Genomic DNA, 22,150 nt, shown 5'->3' with positions numbered 1-22,150 from the left:
TTTAATGATTCCTCTTATAGGTTCCTAATCAGCTTTGATGTAAATAGTTTCAGAGCATTTGTAAATGATAACGTTTGATGCAAAATATTATCTTTCATCAACTTCAGAGATTATAGTTTCCATTTAACACACAGTTTTGGGAGAGGGTTTTTGAGATTGATCTTCGGTGAGGGGTCTTTTAATTAAATCAAGTTCATTTTTTCAACATAAAACCAGCGACTTGGATTAATTAATAACTGTAGTATAGTCAGCAAAACGTTTCTCACAGCCCAAAGAAAGTTTTCAGTCTAGAGATTACACAGAACCAGTCCGCATCCCAGTCATTAATGAGCACTTTAAAAAGATTGTTGAATAAGTTAAAACACTTTTTATGCATGATTTCTTGCACAGGCTGTAAATTATATACTTAACAAGGATTTGATGACGTGGCTACCCAGAATGAAATCCATGCCATGCTCAAAATACATTCAAGTTAATCTGTGAGTGTATTTTGAAAATCAGTTTTGTATAATGACAATTCACAGTATTCACATTCTCGGTTATTACAGAGTGTACAGAATTATGCCTTATGGATGCAAACAACAATTACTTGTGTCATACTAAATATAAATAATCTTGTGAAGGGTAAGAATATTTTTGCATCCATACTTTTAAATAATTATGCTTAAATTTTAACTACTTACTTTTTGGGATTTTCTGCTGTGTACTGAGTATATATTCAAAAGACAATTTTCTATTCTTCCTGGTTGGAGCACCATCAGGAGCTGACTAAATGAAGAACAAAATGTTTAGTTTTTAAAAATATGTTCAATACACAATAGGAAATAAACAAGTAATAGCAAAAACACCAATTGCTGCAAAAAACAATCAATGAAAGATTAGGCATAAACTTCTGTGCTTAAAAAAGTATACAGTAAAACATCCCAACATATCAATCTACATCCAGTAAATACAATCAAGATTCCATACCTAAAAAAAGGCTTGCTGGAATCATATGGTAGTATATTAGCAAGAGAGTGAATAGTTCTCTTTTACAGTAGCAAGATTTGTTTTACATGAGAGGAATGACCCCATTTCTCAAAACCATAATTCAAATGGCATTGTATTACTAAAGAACCGGTATAAGTATATAAAAACTGCTATATATCATACTTAAACATAAAACTGCACTTCATCATGTATGTGAACTAATTTTGTTGAACATCTGAACAAACACATACATTACACAGTGATATTCTTCTATACTTTCAGTTGTTTCTCGCATGAAATGGGACCGATGCATTAATAATTCAGATTATGTTTGCTAACAAACTGCATTGTTAAATAGAATATGCCTTTCTGTTGGTAGTATGTTTTTCCATCATCCACCTTCATTTTTAATGTCATTCTTGTCGTACGTCAGTCATTAATAATTTCTGCATTCTTACTGTATCTGTAGTAAATATATCCCAGGAAACATCTATTTACCTCAAATTGATTTTTTCTTTTTAAATTGGGTTATTAAAATGTGCATCTTGTGCGCAGAGAATTGACGTGTAGATTGCTTGTATTGCGGGGACTGTGAATGTGAACATCAGCATTAGTAGCGAGTCTATAGGTTCATTCTTGTGTATACTACAGTGGTAAAAATATAAATACACGGAAGGGGTAAAAGGTTAAACTGCCTAAATAATTGAAGACTAAGAGCATCATATCTAACATTAGCTATTAATCATACAACTTTTTTTGTAATTTAAAAATGGACATGGCATGTGGGGATAAACCCCAGAAAATAACACTTGAGACAATATGAGAATAATACAAACCATAAAAGTGATAGAAGAACATTATTGAAAACAGTAAAGCGGATTGTCCGGATTAGGAAACACAGTGGATTGAGTTTCTTAAAGAGCACATCAATATGAGAATCCCAATAAAGATGACTATTTAAATGTGTACCAAGAAATTTCACTGACTCAACCTTAGGCAAATAGTAACCTTTCAATGGTATATTCAACAATGGAGTGTTCTTATGAGCAAATTGTATTACTTGTGATTAATCAGTATCAACTTTGAGGAAATTGTTCACAGACCACGAATGAATGCAAGATTACAACTAACTTCATGAACGAATACGCCAGTATTACATCCGGAAAGGGCACTCAAAGAGAAATAATTATTTGCAAAATAAGAATAATGTAATAGAATCCCAAAGAATATTTACGTATTACTTGTTGTCGCGAAAGTAATTTGATGATAAATGAGTTCACGAGTTATTTTCAGTTATTTAATTTCAATTTTACCATTAACATTCCACAATATAATAATGATCTCATTTTGCCGCTATGGTAAATCCAATTTTTAGAACCGTCACAACTGAAATGAATGTGAGTGACACCATTAAATTCCCTCTTTTTTCGGATGATGTGCAGATGTTTTCCATAAGAGCATTAAGAGATATCCATCCCCGTGATTCGCTGGTGCCCGGATTTTGGCGAAAGGTGGCGGGAATATTTTCTGCTACCAACATATGAAATGTCACGTGAGTTTTTGTCGTCGAATAAGATAATTGATATAATAATGCTGATGTTTCATCGCAGAAGATTTTATACTTCTTCAAAAAATTTAATTCCTTGAATTAAAAGTTCATTGTGATCAATAATCGGAATATATACGCTATAGGATTTTAATTCAGAAATTCCTAAGGCTAAAGTTAAGATATAGATAATCACATATTAGTAACTAAATCAGTAATTTATCAGCGGCTATACCAGTGAATGAGGATATTACATTTTCTTAATTTGTTGATTCTTACGGTGAAGTCACACTGGAGAATATAGTTTTCTTATTTATCATAAATATAGGACTGTTGGTGATGCCGAAAAACTTAGCGTAAAGCGTGATATCTGCAGTAGATGTCCATGAGAAACAGGTGCCATATTTCAATTCACTAACCGGTTGTGTTTGTATTTTGGTGCTTAAGCAGTCTCGGTATGTTTTGATATTTAAGGGGAGAGATGTGCTAAAACTGAGGATAACAAAATATTAAGATTTGAGTGTTTTGTTGAATTAGGGAAAATTTTCGGGAAGGCCTGCCATTTGATCCCACCTTGTTGAAACAGTGAATGCAACATGAGTTTTCCAAAAGATGACCTGTCAAGCCAGGAAGTTTTATTGAGTGAGGGAGAATTTATGGTCTTGACCAAAGAGTAAGATGCAGTGTTGTGACGGTTCCTCTTTCTCTGGCATTGAAAGATTTCTAATTTCGTTTTTTTTTCTAGCCTACCGTGTAACCTTTTGAATGACATGGGAGATCTATTGGAAGATAAATTCGATGAAAAATTTGCATCGGTAAGCCTTTAAACTGTTCCTTAATGTAATTTAATTGTGACTTCGTATTCTCCCTTATCATGACCCATCATCTTCTCCAATGATACTAAGAGCATTTAGTTGATAATTTCTTCAAAGACTTGGATAAAGCCTTCAATAAATGTAAACTCAAGGAACTTCCAAGGCTCCTAAGCCAATTTTTAAACCTACAGAACTACAGCTTTAGTTTAGCGTGACGCTATGATTGATTACCAAGTTAATGAAGCTATTGTTCAACCGAACGCGATATTTTTCCATAAGATATGACTGCAAATATCACCTTGAATGAAGATTTCATATTATTTTTATTAATCATTTACCTGAAGAAATGTCTCTTGACCTCTCTGAACTCCAAAGATCATCCCCTAAGTTTGATGGCCAATTGAGTTATCGTGAGGTGAAGCTTATCGGTCTCCAAACTTGCATTTGCCTAACTCAAACTCACCTGACGAAATCTGACCAAAGTCTTACCTCCTGCGCGTTTTCGGTTCGTCCGTAAAAATCCTTTCGTAGTTCCACTGGAATGTCGTATTATCTACCCGTGTGGAATTGTTTGTTTCAATTCCCTTTCCATCGCGGAATCAAGTATATCTGTGGTGAAATAGTGTCATGAATAGGGAATTAGTGCTTGGTAACTCATGGTCTGTTTAATAACATTTGAATGAGTGCCCCTATTAGGCCAAAGCACCATCTGAAGATTTTGTCAGCACATTGGAGGTATGATTCAGTGTGCAATCATAAAGCTTATCTAATTACACTTATACAATTTTCAGTTTGATAAGATGGCAAATTCATCAATCTTATCTAATTTTTTAGCCTGCCATTGAATTTTATGTTTTGTGTTTTAGCTCACTTTTGTATTAGGTATGCCGAAACATGAGATATAGAGGTTTTGATTGGATTTTTTCAAATATACTATTTTATCCTCTGTTTATTACTGATAAATTTTGAGGTTCAATTACTCCATTCAACCTATTGCATTTCGCACTTGCATAATCAATCTCAATATTGTCACTTCTCCACAACACTTAAGAGCTCCAGTAGTGAAAAAATTCAATGAATAAAATTTGAAATTTTCTGAAGTATATGTAATTGAAACACTGATTTGAGGGAACTTACCCTGGTACAATGTATTTTAGAAGTTTTTTGATAGCATTGTTTGATAAAGAGTCAATATCTCGGCTGTGTGATGCACATTCTTTAATAGCATTTAACATGTTAAAATGAAAGTTTTTTCCAATCTTTATTTAAATTATCACGTTGGTATTATTGGGTGTATGTACAAACAGCATGTAAGATTTACAAGAAATAGCTGTAAAATGTAAACATAACGATATGAGGTTTGAAATGAAAAATTTAAAATTGGGCCTAAATATGAAAACCTTTTATTTTGGTCCCAGCTTAAAGCAAAAAAATTATTCTTTTGTATCTAGCAATCATTATTTTGATAAATCCATGTGTATATGGACTTGAAGTAAATGTTTACTTGAGCTGGTTTTGTTTCGGAAGCCCATTTGAGTATTGTTAACTTCCATGTTATTGCATGTAACATGTTTATTTATGTTTTAATCATTCATTACAAACTGAGGTATAAAAAGGCTGCAGGAAAATGTCATGTGTATTATTGTTCATCATATGGTTAGGATTCAAATGAGGTATAATCCTCTTTTTTAAGCAGATTCTTCAAATCAGTTATGATAATCATAGCCTAATCCATTTGTGCATGCTTTCAAAAGCCTTATATCACTTCAGTTGCTATCTTCCCCTTTCATATCTTTTGAAAAATCAACATTGTGAAAACAGAGTAATATTTTGCTTATTTAGATCCCTGATGTTTTTTTTTGTAATTAATTCTCAAATTCCTAAATTTTACATGTATGTCTACATAAATTTTCTGCTTCAATACATTATAAAACATATTGAAATGCCAAATTAAATTTGTGGGTAAAAGTGTAACAGCATATGAATACATCCCTGATTTGTAGAACACACAGTTAACAAACTGTTATCTTTTTAACAAAAAGGTTGATTCTGATCGAAATGCAAATTGCTCAGAAGCAGTAATGGTGTACCAAAGCAATTCAGCTTGTCATATTCCGTGCATTGAAAATTGGCCTGGTGAATACAACTTGGAGCTTTTGGTGGATGGCGTATCATCATCCAAGAAAACATGGTTGGTGAGTATCATGACAATGCATGCTTAGTGAGGGCTAATTTTGGAGAGTATACGAAGAAATTGGAGATTGCAACAAATTATATGCCACTGCATTTAGTGAGGGTGAATAGACCATTAAAGTCAGTGAGTAAGGGTTGCATATGCTACAGTTATGAAAATAAATTCAGGTATAACTGCAGTAAACTCACATTGTGCATCCATGTTAATGGATGCACAATGAAAAATGGACATTCAAAAATCATGGATATCTTAAATACATGGAGAATATGGTTTTGATATAAAAAGATGTGTATGTAAACTCCCCTTCTTCATTCCATTTGATTGGTTTGAGTTTTTTTAGCAATTGAAAGTACATTTTTCCATCATCACATTGCCAAGATAAAAACAACTGAGCTGTTAAAGGATGAATTTAAAAAAAAGGAGTGTCGAGATGGATTTTTATTTGTCACATTATGCCAATCAAAATAATGCAGTGTTGTTAGTTAATGATTTTTTATTGCTTTGTAAAATTATGTATTTGCTCGCCTTAAACAAGATTATGGAATTCTCAGTGCTAATGAGTGTGTAGGAAACGATGATGGGTAAGCATGCATTGCACAAAAATGTTTAATTAAAAGATAAAATACTGTGGATGACTTTTGATGTAGTGAAATTAACAACTTTAGAGAAAACCCAGGTATTTCAAACTTGTATTTATTTAAAGTATATAACAAATTCAAAAGCATCTTTATGATTGTATTATCATTAAAATTTTGAGGTGCTGGGAGGAGTAGCAGGGATAATTGAGAGTTAACCTTAGACTGAAAATTAAAAGCTAAGTTAAAAATTACAATAGGCATTTGTAAATTGTGGATGAAGAATGTATTTTTTGTGTAAATACTTACGCAATGATTGTTACTAATTTTTGTTTATTTTACCCATTTTTTGTAGTTCTCATATGAACTGAATAAGATATTTGTTGATGTGAACCAGAGTATTCCTCTGCAATTTAAGCTTTCCCATAGACCTGCAGATGATCCAATATTTTTGCGAGCAATGGCTGTGTATGATGTGACACAGCATATACATATACCAGTAAAAAGGTGTCCAAACCATCTTAAAGAAGATGAAGACAGGGGTAAGTTTTCTTTTTTTATACTTGAACAGTTTATCATGTATGTATAATGATTTCTAAATATCCTATTCATGCGATATTTTTGAAACCAAAGTGATCTCTGCCATCAAATCTGAATGAAAAGAAAATAATAGCAATGGCAATAAGAATATTTTTCCTTGTGGTCACTTGCAGAAAAGATAATATTCTGTCTATGCATTGTAAACAAGTTGGTCGGAAGTGACGTTTGTTTTGTTTTTTAAATTGACACTCGTAGCCTATATTATAGTATAAATGAAATTGTAAGTTCTAAAGTGCTGTATACGTATTTTAGTGCATGTTACATTAATAATTTATTCATTGAAACTCCAAGTTGAAAGTGGGAGAAAAATATCATCCAATAGGAATCACTGACTGAATAACTACTACTCTAACTCATAATACTTTCTACTCTTACCAATTCTACAAAATAGTTTTTAATATATTGAATGTAAAAGAATAATCATGAGTCATTTCATTTGAAATGTGAACTGGTTAGTTACCTTGTGCTTGTTTATATTTCTGGAAGGTAATGAATAGTAATATCAGATTTCATTTAGAAAAACCATTATACTAGACCCAAAGATTGATTTGATAGGCCAGGGTAGAAACCACCAAATGCCTTTATTTGTAGTTTCAGTGATATTTCAGTAAATACACACATGCAAGCCACAGCTAGGAGTTTCCACCATCAGGGGGATCAATATGGTGCAGTGGCTAATGTGCTGCCAGGGTTCGAATCCTGGAGATGGTATTTTTTAGTGGTGTCCCCATCCCTACTTGAGGTACTTCGTGGAGAGCACTTATAGAGAATATGCCATTGGATGGGATGTTATGCTGCGGACCCCTTGGCACCTTTCGTTATGTGTAGATTTCTGTCCACCCAACATCCTTTCATGTCCAACCCTAATGGTGCAAATGACCTTGGCTGTCAGTCGGCTCCCCTAAAATCTCTTGCTGTTTTCACCACCTGGCCACCTCTTATCCCAGTTCTCATATAATTAGCATATGAATAATTAACATTATGTACACTGGAGAATAGTTACATTTCAATTTATGCACAAGTCCACGGAATCAACTGAAAGGTTGATTACTCTACAGATTAATGCTAGTACAGTGGAACCTTGATTGACTGGTATAATTCATTCGCGTAGCTGGCATTATTTGTATCAGAATCATGCTCATAGCATGAAACACTTGTTAAGCAAAATAATTTACCCATTTGAATTAATTTTAAATATGTTAACGTGTTCCATGCTGAAAAAATTTATGTATAAAGTTGAACCAAGAAGAATTATGTATTCATTGCTTAGGATCATGAATCATTTTCATCTCATCTATTTCGGGATGAACTCACCTGGAATGTGAATTCTATTTGCAGAAAGCAAAAAAATTAAATAATTAATTTATTATTTATGATACATGCTTAATGCTCTTTTACTAGAATTCTATCTGGCGACATTTGTTTTTGCTGATGATTGAAAATTAAGTGAAAATTTGACAAAGCATTATCATTGAATAAATTTGTATCATGCATATCTACTGCCTTATTAGGGTGATGCTTCTCAATGCATGATGCTGCAGTTACTTTCAGGATTTCTCTTATTGCACCAGAAGATGTTGCTTTGTTGTTACTTCCTCCTCTGACAAACTCTCCTCCACAGCGTATTGCTGCAGAACACTATGCAACTTAAGCTTTTTGGTGGTCAGCTTTTGGCTAAGCTCTTCCACAAGCTCATTAATATCACTGTTATCCACTTCCAGTCCCATGATCATCGCCATGGCACTCATGTCTTCTCTCCACGGGTACAGTCTCAAACCCCTCGAAGTCACAATCAAAAATGTTCTCTGGCCAAAGCTTCTTTCGAGCAGATGTGAGAGTTCTCTTGGTAACCCCTGCCCATTCCTTTTCAAACATCCTGAGGTAGGCAACATTGTGGAAGTGGCATTTCCAAAACTCTCTGAGAGTGAGATTGGTCTCTTCAGTCTCCTCAAAGCAACACTCAGAGAGTGCTTTACTGTAGCGGTTCTTAAAGTTAGAAATAACCTGCTGGTTCAAAGGCTGGACCTAATAATTTCATGACATTAAGATATATTTTGGAAAATGTCACTATTATTTTGTCACCATAGTCTGAAAAATCTGGGTAATCAGTAACACTGCATATCATCTTTGAATAACTCATGTAATCTTTCACCATTGAAGCGTGAACTTATGGTGTAAATATAGGTAATGGCACACGTTTCCCCTTCTATTTATCTGATGATGGAATGAAGATGTATGTTCCTTAAATATTTGGAAAGACTAATCTGAAGCTTCTAAAAACTGATTAAGACCAGTAAATGTCTTTTATTTTTGTAGGATTAATACCAAAAATGCAATATCAGCAGAGATGAATTATTACATTTTGCTCTAAATTATATCAAAATATTTTAGTAATGGAAATATGCACCAATTAAATATCCATTCCGACCTGGAAACACTGTATAATGACTGCATAGATTTGTAGAGGAGGATAATAGATAGAATTTTTTTAGATAATATAAATCACTTTCCATTCATTTGTTTACATGACTTATCCATGGCTATTTCTGTTGCTAACGATAAATGAACAGGAACACACCCTCCCTTGAATATTTCAAATGTTCATTGCAAACATTGTGCTCCTATTGGCTGATATACTTTTGATGAGATAATTTACGAGTTTTTCATACCTACCAGAATCTGCTCATAATTCTGCATCTTTCAGAGTTATCTCTACTGCTTGCCAGTAACATAATAGGTTTAGAGCTATTAATAAAAACTGATCAGGGCTGGAGTTACAGTTAACTCTACACAAAGGCAAGTGTGGCATGATGGCCCCCATTAGTGAACAAAAAGTATGAAATAATGTGACTTCAAGAAAGTGAAAAAGCAAGATATTAAAACGGGAGTGCTTAAGCTAGATCATGTGGATATTTTGGAAGTGTCGTGGGTCTAAATAATCAAATTTGTTTGGAAATAAGAAGAATTGCATTAGGCAAAGAAGCTTTCCAAAAGAGGAAATAGATGACAGGATCATCGAGTAGGAATGTAGGGAAATGGCTTGTCAAAACTTGATATGGAGCATGTTTTTGTATGTTGTTGAAGCGAGATGATAGGTATAGATTGGAGGTTTTTGAAATGCGGGTATGGAGAAAGATGGAAAAGGTGATATTGACAGAAAGGAAAACAAACGAGAATGTGGTGGAAGAGGAGAGGTAACTGATAGGAGAAATGCCAAGGAGTCAGGAAAGATGAATGCTAAGCATTTTCATTTTACTGATGGAAGAACTAGTGCAATTAGGAATGTGCTGTAGAAGTTACAAAACCATAAGGAAAGAACCAGACATCTATTGTAAGCAAATGTCTTGACTATGCAATATGTCGCAATTTGTTGAAGTGAATTATTTACTTCATGTAGCACTGCTAATTCATAATTTACAATATTACTGAATAAATTGTGAATCATTTAAGTATGGTCCTCAACTATGTTTCAAGGGAAACATGCCAGCAAAACATATTTTTCTGATAAGTACTACAGTACAGCCATCTTGGGACGCCATTAGAAACCACCTATACTGCTTGGCTTGACTCAGTCTGGAGGAGCCAGGGTTTGTTGTAATTGATTTTCCATTTTCAATCAAGCTCCAAATTTTGCCATTGGAAGAGATGTTGCTTTGATGATGCATATGCTGAATAAATTTCCAGGCTTCTTCCTATATTAAGGAAGCCCATTGTCCTCCAGCATGATCACCTTACCTCCACCTTGATCCTTTCAACAGCAGATTCTCCAACAGTTTAAGATCAGAGGATTTTGCTGGTCAGCTCAAAAAGCTCTTTCATTCTATAATTCGTTGTCTCAGGCGTGACTTCATGGAATCGACTTAACATAATGAAAGGAGAAACTTTGTAATTCCACATAGATTTATTCGACGGACGACCTAGGTTTCGACGTGGCACGTCATCATCAGATGATGATGACGTGACATCAGATGATGATGATGACATCATCAGATCAGATGATCACCTGATGATGACGTGCCACGTCGAAACCTAGGTCGTCCGTCGAATAAATCTATGTGGAATTACAAAGTTTCTCCTTTCATTATCTCTTTCATTCTTTTGACCTTTTGTGTTCTTGGAATATTATCTGGTTGATGATTCTATGAATCTGCTAACGTAGCATGTTGAATAGAAGAATGCATCTCCAATCTAGAGGCTTTGTACTACTCAAGAAAATCTACTACATACTTCATATTAAAGAAACTGACATTGGATCGTCATGAATATTTTGCGGTAATATTTGTTATTTAACCCATGAATGAACTAAGATATAGTAATGTCAAATGCGTTGGCATCCACAAAATTTATTTTGCTAGCTATAAAGGAGCCATGATAATTATTACATTAAGAAGATTTCTGAGACCAATAAATTGGCCCACCAGAAATTTTGCTCTTACATTTTGGTCTGATATATTAAGTAAATGTTAATAATTGGCAAGGGTTATTAACCTCTTTCATCATCTCATAGTGTATTTTTCATTGTTCATGATTTCAGGACTAGAAAACATTGAGCATGTCTTACACTGCCGTGATAAGAGTGCAATTTATGAGTATGACAATACAAGCAAACGCTACAGTGTTGTGGTACCTTTTGATGCTCCACCAGCAGGGTCAGACGTCACCACACTAATGTATTGTGTGACCTGTAAAGGCAGTTGCACGGGCGGTATGAATCGTCGCCCTGTAATGTTGATTTTTACTCTGGAAAAAGAAAAGTAAGTGCTGATTTTATTTGATGCTCCCTTGTAATTGCATACAATCCTTATGAAAAATATTGGCTCAAATTACCATAAATGTGCATACAGAGCAGCTTATTAAAGAACAGTAAAATTAATATGTGTCTATGAACACTAAGCTAAGTACAAAGTGCTTTGTTCAGTTCATTTCATTCTTCTTTTTATTTAGTAAATGGATTTCATGAAGGTTTAAGGTCCAATACTGTTTGATCAATACACATATTTGACTAATATGTGTCATAAAAGTAGAATCAACTTCCAAATAACTCTCAACCATAAGAATAGTGAATAAAAACAGTGATAAGGTATATGTGAAAGTTATCATTTCAGTTTGGTAAAGAGTGGTCATGTGTCTTTATTCACATAATTATTGTGCAAATGTATTAATTTTATATTGTATTGTTAGCTTACAACTAGTTATTGTGTAATGTATACTGGTACATGTTTGATCAATTTAACTCCATGGTTGCATCAGGAGCAGCTCGTGCAGGTTTTAACATGCCTAATTCACCCAAAGCTATGGAAGTTTTGCTGCATTGATGTTTTACTTTTGCCTGAGAGATTCATCAGCCAAGGCCTAAGTAGTACCAATGAGATAATCTTGCTATTTAAAAGGAGTAATTTTTTAAATGTAGAGCCAATTTTTTGTCACTTAAGTGGGTTAAACTTATTTCTCCAATGTAAGTATTAACATATCATTGTCATCCTCTATGGTGTCTATAAAGTGTTGCCATGGGAATCCCCTTATCTGAAGCATGTGGACTTGCGAGGCAAGGTAGAATTCAATTCAGCAGTGTTCTAAGGAATAAGGGAAGACAGAAAAGATTTTCTTCTATGCTGCTACTGCGACTTTTAGTCCATGAAGTGAACAATTCTTGAGAAAGTACTTGTGTAGAGCAGAGGGAGATGTAAGCGTTTTTAGGATTGATGGCATGTGTGCCACTTTTACATTTTGGGTACCTAAATCAGACATTCCACGGAGATATTTGCACTTTCGTGCCCCATGCTCTAATGCTCATTTTCTTTGCTGAAGTTCCCACTTCTGGGTTATTATGCGAGTGCTTTATCATTTATGACCATTAGGCACCTAATTCAAAGTGAAGATGGGAACAAGAGGACTTCAAAGGGGGGGTGAGGAATGGACATTGCATAATAAGTTGGAATTTAACAAGTTACGTCACCAGTGCTAGTACTAACTGGTGTTGTGGATATGGAGTTGGAGTTATGAAGTAGGTATAATTAATATAAACTTGGAAAAGTATCCAATGCTAGCCTAACTCAAGTTTCATTTTTGTATTAAAATGCAGAAATTACGAAGTGTGATAATCATTTGCCTTGACTGGATCCTGGTCAATGCGAATGATTTTAATACTTTGAAATTGTTGCATCGTAATATGCATTAGGTGATGACTTCGTTAAAAGTTGCTGTCGTGGTATCTCGTGCAGTTTCTTAGAACTCAATTTTGTATTTTAAAATTTCCCTTATAAGGTACTTGTTGTAATAGTAGCTCCTTATTATAAGACTGTTTGCTAATTATTGTTATCTTGAATGTTTTTAGTGATCCACTTGATGTATGTTAAGGATTTCATGATGTCATTTCATGATTCATCTAATTAATAGACACTCCCCCATGCTTTTTTAATGTATATATATGAAATGAAAGTAAAAGTATGTGACACTAGGTGTCCTCTTTGTGTATATTTTATATCAGATTGCCGGTGCTTGTTCCGTGTTTTGAGCTTTTTCCATAGACAGGGTTAGCATAGGAAGTCCTGTACTCGGAATATTAATAACACATTTTATTTGCCCAAAGTTCATATGACAAAAATACCAGGTGGAAGGTGTATGTACATGATACAGGGTCCAGTGTAAAAGTAATCGAATTCTCTGGGAAAAATAGAATTATTGATTGTACAAATATTTAAAATTCTTCAAAATACTCTCCCCCTGCATTAATACAGTTGCAGCGATGTGTCTGCCATGCCTGGAAGGTACCCCTAAACTCCTCGATGGGAAAATCTCTTGTTACATGCTTTTGGATGTTTTCCACGGTCTCCCAACGCTGTCCTTTCAGCTCTCTCTTCAGTCGGGGAAACCTAAAAAGTTGCTAGGAGCCAAGTCGGGACTGTAAGGGGGCTGGGGGACCACTGGGGTGGTGCTCTGAACCAGGAAGTGGGTAACGATGAAGGACGTTTGGCTGGAAGCATGTGGCGTGTGGCTTGGTGCTCAATCGCCTCGTGTTACAAAGTCGAAAAACACACTACACCCAGAGGCATGCCTTTCCGATGAGACTGCTCAGAGCAAACTGTTGGTCAGCTGCGTTGAAAGGGCAGACCTCCCACCACATTTCCCGACTGGTTTTACCGCGCTGCCTTGTTTAGTCATGTCACAATAAAATCATGCGTATGTCTTTCATGATGGACCATGTGTTAGGCACATCAAACGGAGTAAAATGCATACAGGCTCAATTAAGATACAAAATATATGCCTAACAGTTACATTAAATGTAGCACAAACACACACATTAAATTTAGCCTACACACAAATATCCATAATAAATTATGGAGTATTAATATAAACTAGACTAAGAGCATTGCTGTAAACTAAAAGTATGGACTAAAAGATCAGAAAAGGGGATCGAGGTGGTGCGGGGGCTAACGTGCTGGCTTCCCACCCTGAGGGCGCGGTTTCAAATCCCGGCGGTGTTGAATATTTTTCAGAGGTATCTCGATCCCTACTTGAGGTGCTTTGTGGAGGGCACTTTGAGTGAGTACGCCATCCGTCGGATGGGACGTTAAATTGCGGACCCCTTGGCGCCTTTCGTAAAGAGTAGGCTAATGCCGACGCCGGGTTTCTCTCCACCCTTCATCCTTTCCTGTCCATCCCCTATGGCGCAAATGACCTCAGCTGTCGGTCGCCTCCCCTCAAAACTACTACTACTAAAAGATCAGAAATATTACTAAGATATTCAACAACCAAGTAGAACATGTTGCATTGTAGATATCTTTTTAAAATATGTTTGTATGCAGTAAATCCCTTAGTATTCTTTATACTTGGGTAATTTGTTATATAATCTGATGCCCATTTCCTTGGGCCCTAATTTGAATGCTTTAGTTCTAATATTGCTATAATGGATGTGGTGCCTTTCTCTAGTATAATGATGATAATAGTGTGATTTAGGGGAATAATTGTAATGTTTTTGCTGTACAGAATTAAAAATTTAATATAAATACACAGGAGTGGTAACAGATGTAATTTCTGGAATATAGGCCACGATGGTGCATTATGAGGTTTCCCAGTCATTATTCTGATGGATTTCTTTTGCAGTTTTAAGATAGATAGAGAAATGACTGCTGAGCACCAAAATATAATATTATAGGCTCTATTAGAATAAAATTCCTCATAGTGAAAATTAATTAGCACTGTTTTGCTTGTAGTCTCATCCAGGTATCTTAATAGACAGCAAGTGCAGCTGAGCTTATGCTGAAGGGCTTTTATGTGTGTGTCCCAAAAATATTATCGGACGAACAAATACCTAAATATTTCCATTCCATTATTTGCTCAATTGATTAGTCGTTAATTTTCACTTGCAGGCTATCTATCACATTCTTATTGTGTGAAAAGTACACCATTTTACTTTTAAGCCCAGATAGTGATCTGTTCACCACTTGTTTATTGTAAGTGTAACAGACGTTGATTTTTCCAAAAGGCTGGGACGAGTTTTTGTTAATAAGATTGTTAATAAGATTATATTATTGTCATCAGGATACTCAGTGGTGCTATTCCTTCATAATCCTTTAAACAGTTAGGTAGGCCATTAACATATACCAGAAAAAGGAGTGGTCCCAGGGTCGAACCTTGTGGTTTACCTTTGGAAATTAAACAGACTTCAGATGAATATCTTAGCCCATCTACTGACAGCACTACCTTCCAAGTATGATTGTGGGTATAGGACTTCATCCAATTTAGAGGAATGCCCCTAATTCCAATTCTACAGGAATTCCTTTATTGAGTTTAATTAGAAGTCTATTGTGGTTAACATGATCGAAAGCCTTTTGACCAATCAAAGGCAGCCCAAGAGATTTGTGTTTAGCATCTAATTAGTTAAATATGCTGTCAATTGCCTGATGTATGGCAGCCTTAGTAGATCTTTCAGATCCAAATCCATGCTGAGAATTGGGAAGTAAGAAATTTTTTACAAGGTAAGACCCTATTTGTATATACATGGCCTTTTCAAATATTTTAGTAAATGTATTTTGGATGTTATCAGTCTGTTGTTGTTTAAAACGTTTATTCAACCTCTGTTTTTATAAAGGCACAACTTTTGATTCTTTTTTTGGGATGGGAAAATCCCTTGCGTCAAAAATTCATTAATTAATAATAAAAGGAGTTCTTACAGAGCTTCAAAACGATGATAATCAACTGTGCCAGGAATTTCATCAAGGCTCGCACTGGATTTGTTTCCGAGTGTGGAGGAAATAGTATTTAGATTAATTTCAGAACTGGGCTTGACAAACATTGATGATGGTGCATTAGCAAAATTTGCATTATTTTGCTTTCTAATATGTTATTTGAACCTTTAAAATCAGGAGTCTGTAAAAAATTTATTTATTCTACATGCTATGGAATGCTTCTTGTTGATATTCAATTTTTGTTAAAATTATGATATCAACTCCATATGAAGGTATTTATTAAATGTATTTCATTTTTTATAGCGAGTAAACCATCAGATGCTACAACTGAGCAATATATTATATTCTAGATCAAGGAAAGTGTGAACTTCTTTGAGTAATTGCAGTTAAGTGAAAACATTTCGTTTTAAATGTATCCAGTTGTGAAACTAATTTTTACTTGCTAATTATTCTACTACATGTCTGCCTTGTCATTATTGAGGGAAATGAATGCCAACTTGTTTGTACCTTGTTATTAGAAAAATTGCCTTTTAGTTGTTATTTTACAGCTTGCAAAGTATTAGTAGGTGCTCTGTTGGACAAGAGATTGTTTGTTGGAACTTCAAAGTAGATTAGGGCTTAAAAGCATCTGGATGCATGCATGAAACATCACGCAATGCATGCTGATTCTAAATATTTTCTCAATCTCATGGGATCTTATATAGTGTTGATATCTCCTGGTAAATTGAAACTTGTTGTACAAAAGAATATCTCAGTTTAAAAAAAAATATTATTATAAATATTAGAGAAGCATTGTTGTTCCTGTGGAAAAATAACCTTGTGAATAGCAGATGTTAGTAATTAAAGATGTATTTTTTTAGAATCTTGTTGTGATGGAAAATATTGATCCATAGCTAATTGTAGATGTGTTTCTCAGTTCAAGGTTAATTTAATTTGTTGAAAATTAGGTGTCGAAGAGATATTGTAAATATTTTATTAATAAGTCGGGAAAGAGATATTTTAGGACTAATGTAAAGCTTTAAGTAGTAACATTAATTTGGCTACCGATATTTACTAGAAATGAATAATTATTTCTTCTTAATACTTACAAAGTAACAGTGAGTCAAGTTTCACAATATGCCATCCATATGATCATATTTTATAAGTTGTCACTCAGTGATGTAAGTAATTTTGATCACATTCTAAATGTACATCTGCAACTTCGGATGTGTTGAATTAGTTTTTATTGGGTGCACCTGAAGGCAATGAAAATTATATCTATATCTACTGAGCACCATGTAGTCAAGTGCTATTCACACTTATTTTTATGAAGTGCAAAGTCATCACAAGTTATAAGGCAGAAGACCAAAGCCTGAAAATTGAATCCTGGTCTTTGCAATGAAAGTATATCATTTAGTAAAATGTATTTCTTCATTTGCTGATCAAACTAAATTATTTTGCAAACATTAATAAAGCATGCATTATTTATTCTGTAGATCAACGTAACAAAACTCTGTCTAAACTTAATCATCCGTAAGTATTCACTGCATGAAGATTTAAAAGCAGAAAATGAAACAGCTTCCTGCTACTTGGTAAAGCATTAGTTTTTGCTGGATGTATGATACTTGCTTACAGCAGCAATAATATCAATGGAGAGACTTTTGAAATGGTTCTATTGCTATTATGTTAATAACAAAATGACATAGGGTAAGAAATTTACTTTATTTAAATCCAATTAAGATTATAATATGAAGTACCAAAATGACCATCATGAATTAGATCGGAGTTCTTAATACCATCTGAGTTTTCCAATTTTTTCATAATGTTGGCTTACATTAAATGTTATCTCGATGCCTTCAGACCCCTCGAAGACTGGAGGCAGGTAAATATGTAAGAATGTATTTACAGTTTACTTTCGCAAGCACATGCACATAAATATATGCGTAGTCTTTGATTGATGATTTTTTGCAGCATCTTATGTTTTTGCTATTAACTTTTTAAGTCCTAATGTGTATTGAGCATACACAGCGTACCATTTTAATTGTATTGAAAGAGACTTCCAATCATGTGTATTGATGATGCCTGAAGATGTGAATATTAGCATGTTTGGAATGGCACAGGTGTTGCTGGATTTTTTGTCATCATCTTGTCGTAGTGAACCTAGGACATTTTTAGTTATAGCTCAATCTGTGAAAGTTGAATTTGGTGCTTTGTGCTTCATCCATAATTTCATGGCCTCAGGGTTGTGTTTTGTTTTTAAGCCTAATAATTTCAGCCACATTTCACCGCACAACTTGTGGCAATAATACAGTGTTTGCACGGATAATTGAATGACATTTGAACATGATATTTCCAATTTGAACATGATATTTCCACTCTTAAACATAATTTCGTAGCATATTATGTATCTCTACTGGTATCCTTTAGATATTTAAACATAATCTGACCTGCTCCAAGTTGAAATCATATGTTTGGAAGCAGTATGATGTATTTCATCAGTTTTTGCTTTATTTTTTAAATATTTTTGTTTTTGAACTGTAATACATTGATTTTGGTGTTTGCTTTAAACCCTTGCATATAACTTGGGTGTTTGACCATTTTGAGAGAAAAATGTGGATGTCATCATGTGCAGGGAAGTGAACTACACAGTGTTTAGTGATAGGTTATGATGCAACATATTTGCACTTAACATTATCCATTAATGTTCACCCAGAAATAGGAAATGATTAATTTATTTTTCATTCTTTGGAAAATAAATGAACTTCTTGAGTTAGAGATTTAGAAAAATGGAGAGTTCTTGACTTAGCTGTGGGATTTTAAAATCTAATGGTGTGCGCTGTAATGTGGTTTCAATGTGCTTAGGTATTAATGTTTAGCTTTTTTGTATATTTTATGTTTATGTTCTTTGCTGTCCATAGAAAAACAGTGGAACCTCGCTTAACGAACACTTTTCCTCAAAGAGTAATTCGCATAATGACCAAAAAATAATTTAAAGGTGGCTAGATTAACCAGCCAAGTTTAGTGTAATGAGTGAAGAGAAGAGATACCTGGTATGACCGTGCTCCTGTTGCTTTAGTTAGTGTTAAGCACTGTTTTGAATTTTAGTGTCCCTAGTGATAACCTATTTTTCCTAACTTGTGTTCCGACATCATTTACAATTTTTTGTGCATAATTTTTTAAATGTCCATGAAGAAAAAGCGGTATGAAGTTTGCCAGAAGAGAATACAAATAAGTATGGATATAAAATGTAAAATCTTTGAGAAGCAAGAATTTGGTGTGAGCATGGTTGATCTAGCATGCACAATTGGTCGACATCAATGATTTGCACTATCTCAAAGAACCAGGAGAAATTTAAGGAGACAAGATGCTTCAAACAGAGTGACAAGAATATATTATGGTGGAATGGTGAGGGATTCTCAACAGAGTTAAATGGTTACTTATCATATGGATTAATGAAAAGAAATTGCATGGCAACTCTATTAATAAGAGCATTGTTTGTGAGAAGACAACTTGATTTTTGATAATCTCATTCAGAAAATGCCAGAATCATCAACATTGGAAGAAAAATTATTTAAGGAAAGTTGTGGGCTGTTTAAGAGAAGAACGAACATCGAGTGTTGGAGGCATGGTGAGGCAGCACTCAAAGGCAGTGGAGAACTTCATTTGTGAATTCAAGGAGCTCATAGATTCTTAGGATGACCTGATGCAACAAGATTTAATTGTGAATAGGTCTTTTCTTTTAATTTTTGCGAACCAAATTTTGAAGCATTAGCTAAAACAAATGTCTCTATACAGCTGTCTAGTATGAAAAGAGCAAAACTAACATTCAATAATAATAAAATAATTATTTCAATTCTTTTTTATTTTTTTTACCAACTGAATTCGCATTCCAGATAGAATCCACAATAGAAAAGATGAATCATGATCCTTAACAATGTTTATAATATTTTCTTTGAATAAACCTCGTACATATTGAATGGAATGCATTTTTGGTTTTTATCATGAATTATTTGGGGAAAATTGTTTTACTTCACGAGTGTTTCGCTTTACGTGTAAGAAATCAGACTGAATTATGCTTATTAAGTGAGGTTCCACTGTAATGTTGTAATATCTGTTGTGCTGCCTGCTTATTGTGTGTGTCATATTTGAGTACTTAATCAAATTTTGAACTTTTATGGATTTTAGTGGAGTTAGTATTGATCATTAGAAAAGGAGTACTCTTTTAAATCATAACAGCATTAACTGCCATTAGATTAGGAGTGGTTCTATGCAACATTCTATAACTCAGTTTTCATGCTCTAATTGATTGATTTTTCTTGTGTGTGTTGTTCATTTATTTTACATCGTAATGATTTGCCATATGCTACAATTGGAATTAAAACTTGCCTAATTGTAGTCGGCAGGTTGTTGGAAGAAGAACTCTTAAGATAAGAGTATGCAGTTGCCCAAAGAGGGACAAAAGGAAGGAGGAGGCTGAAATTAAAGAGATGGGGAGTAAGGTATTCCCGTCTGACAATAATAAGAAAAAGGTCATGGCACCTAAACCTCAAACACCATCAGCCCATGAACCAGTGACTAAAAAGATGAAGGATCTCTATTCTTCCTTTTATGACAGTTCTGAATCACAGGAAGTCTACAACATACAGGTGAGTGTTTTACATTGATTCAGTTAAAATGTGAAACAGTAGTGACATTTTCTTAAAATTTATTATATAAGTGAAGCTGTAAGATTTTTTTTACCTCTCTTTTTCTCTCCTAATCAAATGTGTCAAATATGTTTTGCTCAAGGAATGGGCTGAAAATATTTTCATTATATTTAGATCCGAATAAACTAGTTTTTGCTGAAGGCATAATAAAATCTTAATGATTAGCTCAGAAAATTAGTCGCTTGTGTGTTAATTTGTATGACATAAATGTCTATTGACACAATTTAAAATATGTTAATAATTGAATGATAAAATTTGGCCTTGAAATAATGGTGGAATTGTTGCAGATTATATCAAAGAGTTGTTTGCCAAGAAAATCATATCTTAAAAAAGCATGTCATATAGCTCGTCACAGTTCACATAAATCGCTGTGGCCTTAGGGCTGAATTAGTTGATTGTTGCTGATGTGAGAACGTATATTTGCTTCACAAACTTCATGCAGCATCACAATAGTTTTAGTGTGTATTGTATTGAGTGTTAAAAGTATTGATTCAGCAATCAACCATTTTCTTGTACTTCCTCACTGGCATTGTATACTGTCTATGATTCGGCTACCACGTGATTATTTTGACCTTGACTTGAGACCTTTGAATTACTTTCATTGCAGATTACTGGGAGAAGACATTATGTGGAGATGTTGCAGTATGCAAAAATGCTTAAAACCTGTGAGTGGGTTGAAACCCACTCTGATAATGTTCTGCAGGAGAAAGAAACATTTGAAAATTTATTGTAAGTATTAGTTTCTATGTGAGAAAAGAATTTTCAGGTCACCTTTTTTGCTCAGCTAAATTTTTATCATTTTTTTTCAAAATAGCATACAGCTTTCATGGAGCCGTGTACTAAGGAAAATTAGCCAGTGACTTTGTGAATTATTGACAAATAGTATGTTAGTTATTACAATACTATCAATGGCAAAAATTGCATCATTATATGATTTAAAAGTGTCGGACGTACAAATCCTTAAGTAAATCGAATGTTTAAGGTGCTGTGCTGTTAATTACTTTATTAATCACGTTTGAATAAATAAGGAATGGTAATATCTACATGTTCTACCCAGTGTGGTCATTTGGTATTAGAAGTGACTTCAAAAAAATGTTATCATGAAACTGTATCTATGTTGTACAGTCAATCACGAAAATTTTTCACTGATACAGCTTGCTCATTTATCACTAATGGGACTCGGTGGCTTTTATAGCCACTTCATTATTTGTGTTAACATCGTTATGATCAGACTGTGACACCATTCATAAACTGATACTGTCAGTTGCTGGATGAGATGCTTAATATCAACTGCATGAGCAGCATAAATAAGCATCTAATTCAGGCAAAAGCTGAGTGCATTGAGTAGAGGAAAAAAAATATAGATTTGAAATGCTCATATGGCCAATTACTGTGGATCAGAAAAAATTCGTACAGGGTTAGGCTGGAAAAGTTTTGACCCCTATCTGATGAATATAATAGTAGTAGTAATGTTCATAATTTCGATATCAAGAGTATAAAACGGGAATGAAATAATGCCTTTCATGACAAACATTTGCTGGATAATATGCTGAGGAGAGTAGGTCAATACAATCTATT

General features: G+C 34.1%; 1 protein-coding gene across 5 annotated transcripts in view; it reads left to right on the top strand.

Annotated features, from left to right (window-relative positions):
- The window catches only part of p53, a 95,264-nt gene that overhangs the window by 70,752 nt on the left and 2,362 nt on the right, over positions 1-22,150 (top strand). For 2 of the 5 annotated variants that reach the window (XM_071592643.1, XM_071592642.1), the window contains 5 exons: positions 5,373-5,525; positions 6,455-6,641; positions 11,234-11,453; positions 20,263-20,512; positions 21,180-21,301. In XM_071592643.1, coding sequence (XP_071448744.1) covers positions 5,373-5,525; positions 6,455-6,641; positions 11,234-11,453; positions 20,263-20,512; positions 21,180-21,301 — 932 coding nt within the window. Of the gene's footprint in view, positions 1-2,884; positions 3,189-3,260; positions 3,331-5,372; positions 5,526-6,454; positions 6,642-11,233; positions 11,454-20,262; positions 20,513-21,179; positions 21,302-22,150 lie in introns of those variants that run through there. The other 3 variants (XM_071592644.1, XM_071592646.1, XM_071592645.1) reach the window with 3 other exon arrangements.

Source organism: Hetaerina americana, unplaced genomic scaffold (genome assembly GCF_022747635.1).
Source record: "Hetaerina americana unplaced genomic scaffold, ioHetAmer1.1.p SCAF_5, whole genome shotgun sequence".
NCBI lineage: Eukaryota > Metazoa > Arthropoda > Insecta > Odonata > Calopterygidae > Hetaerina > Hetaerina americana.
This window is presented reverse-complemented; position numbering and strand designations above follow the sequence as displayed.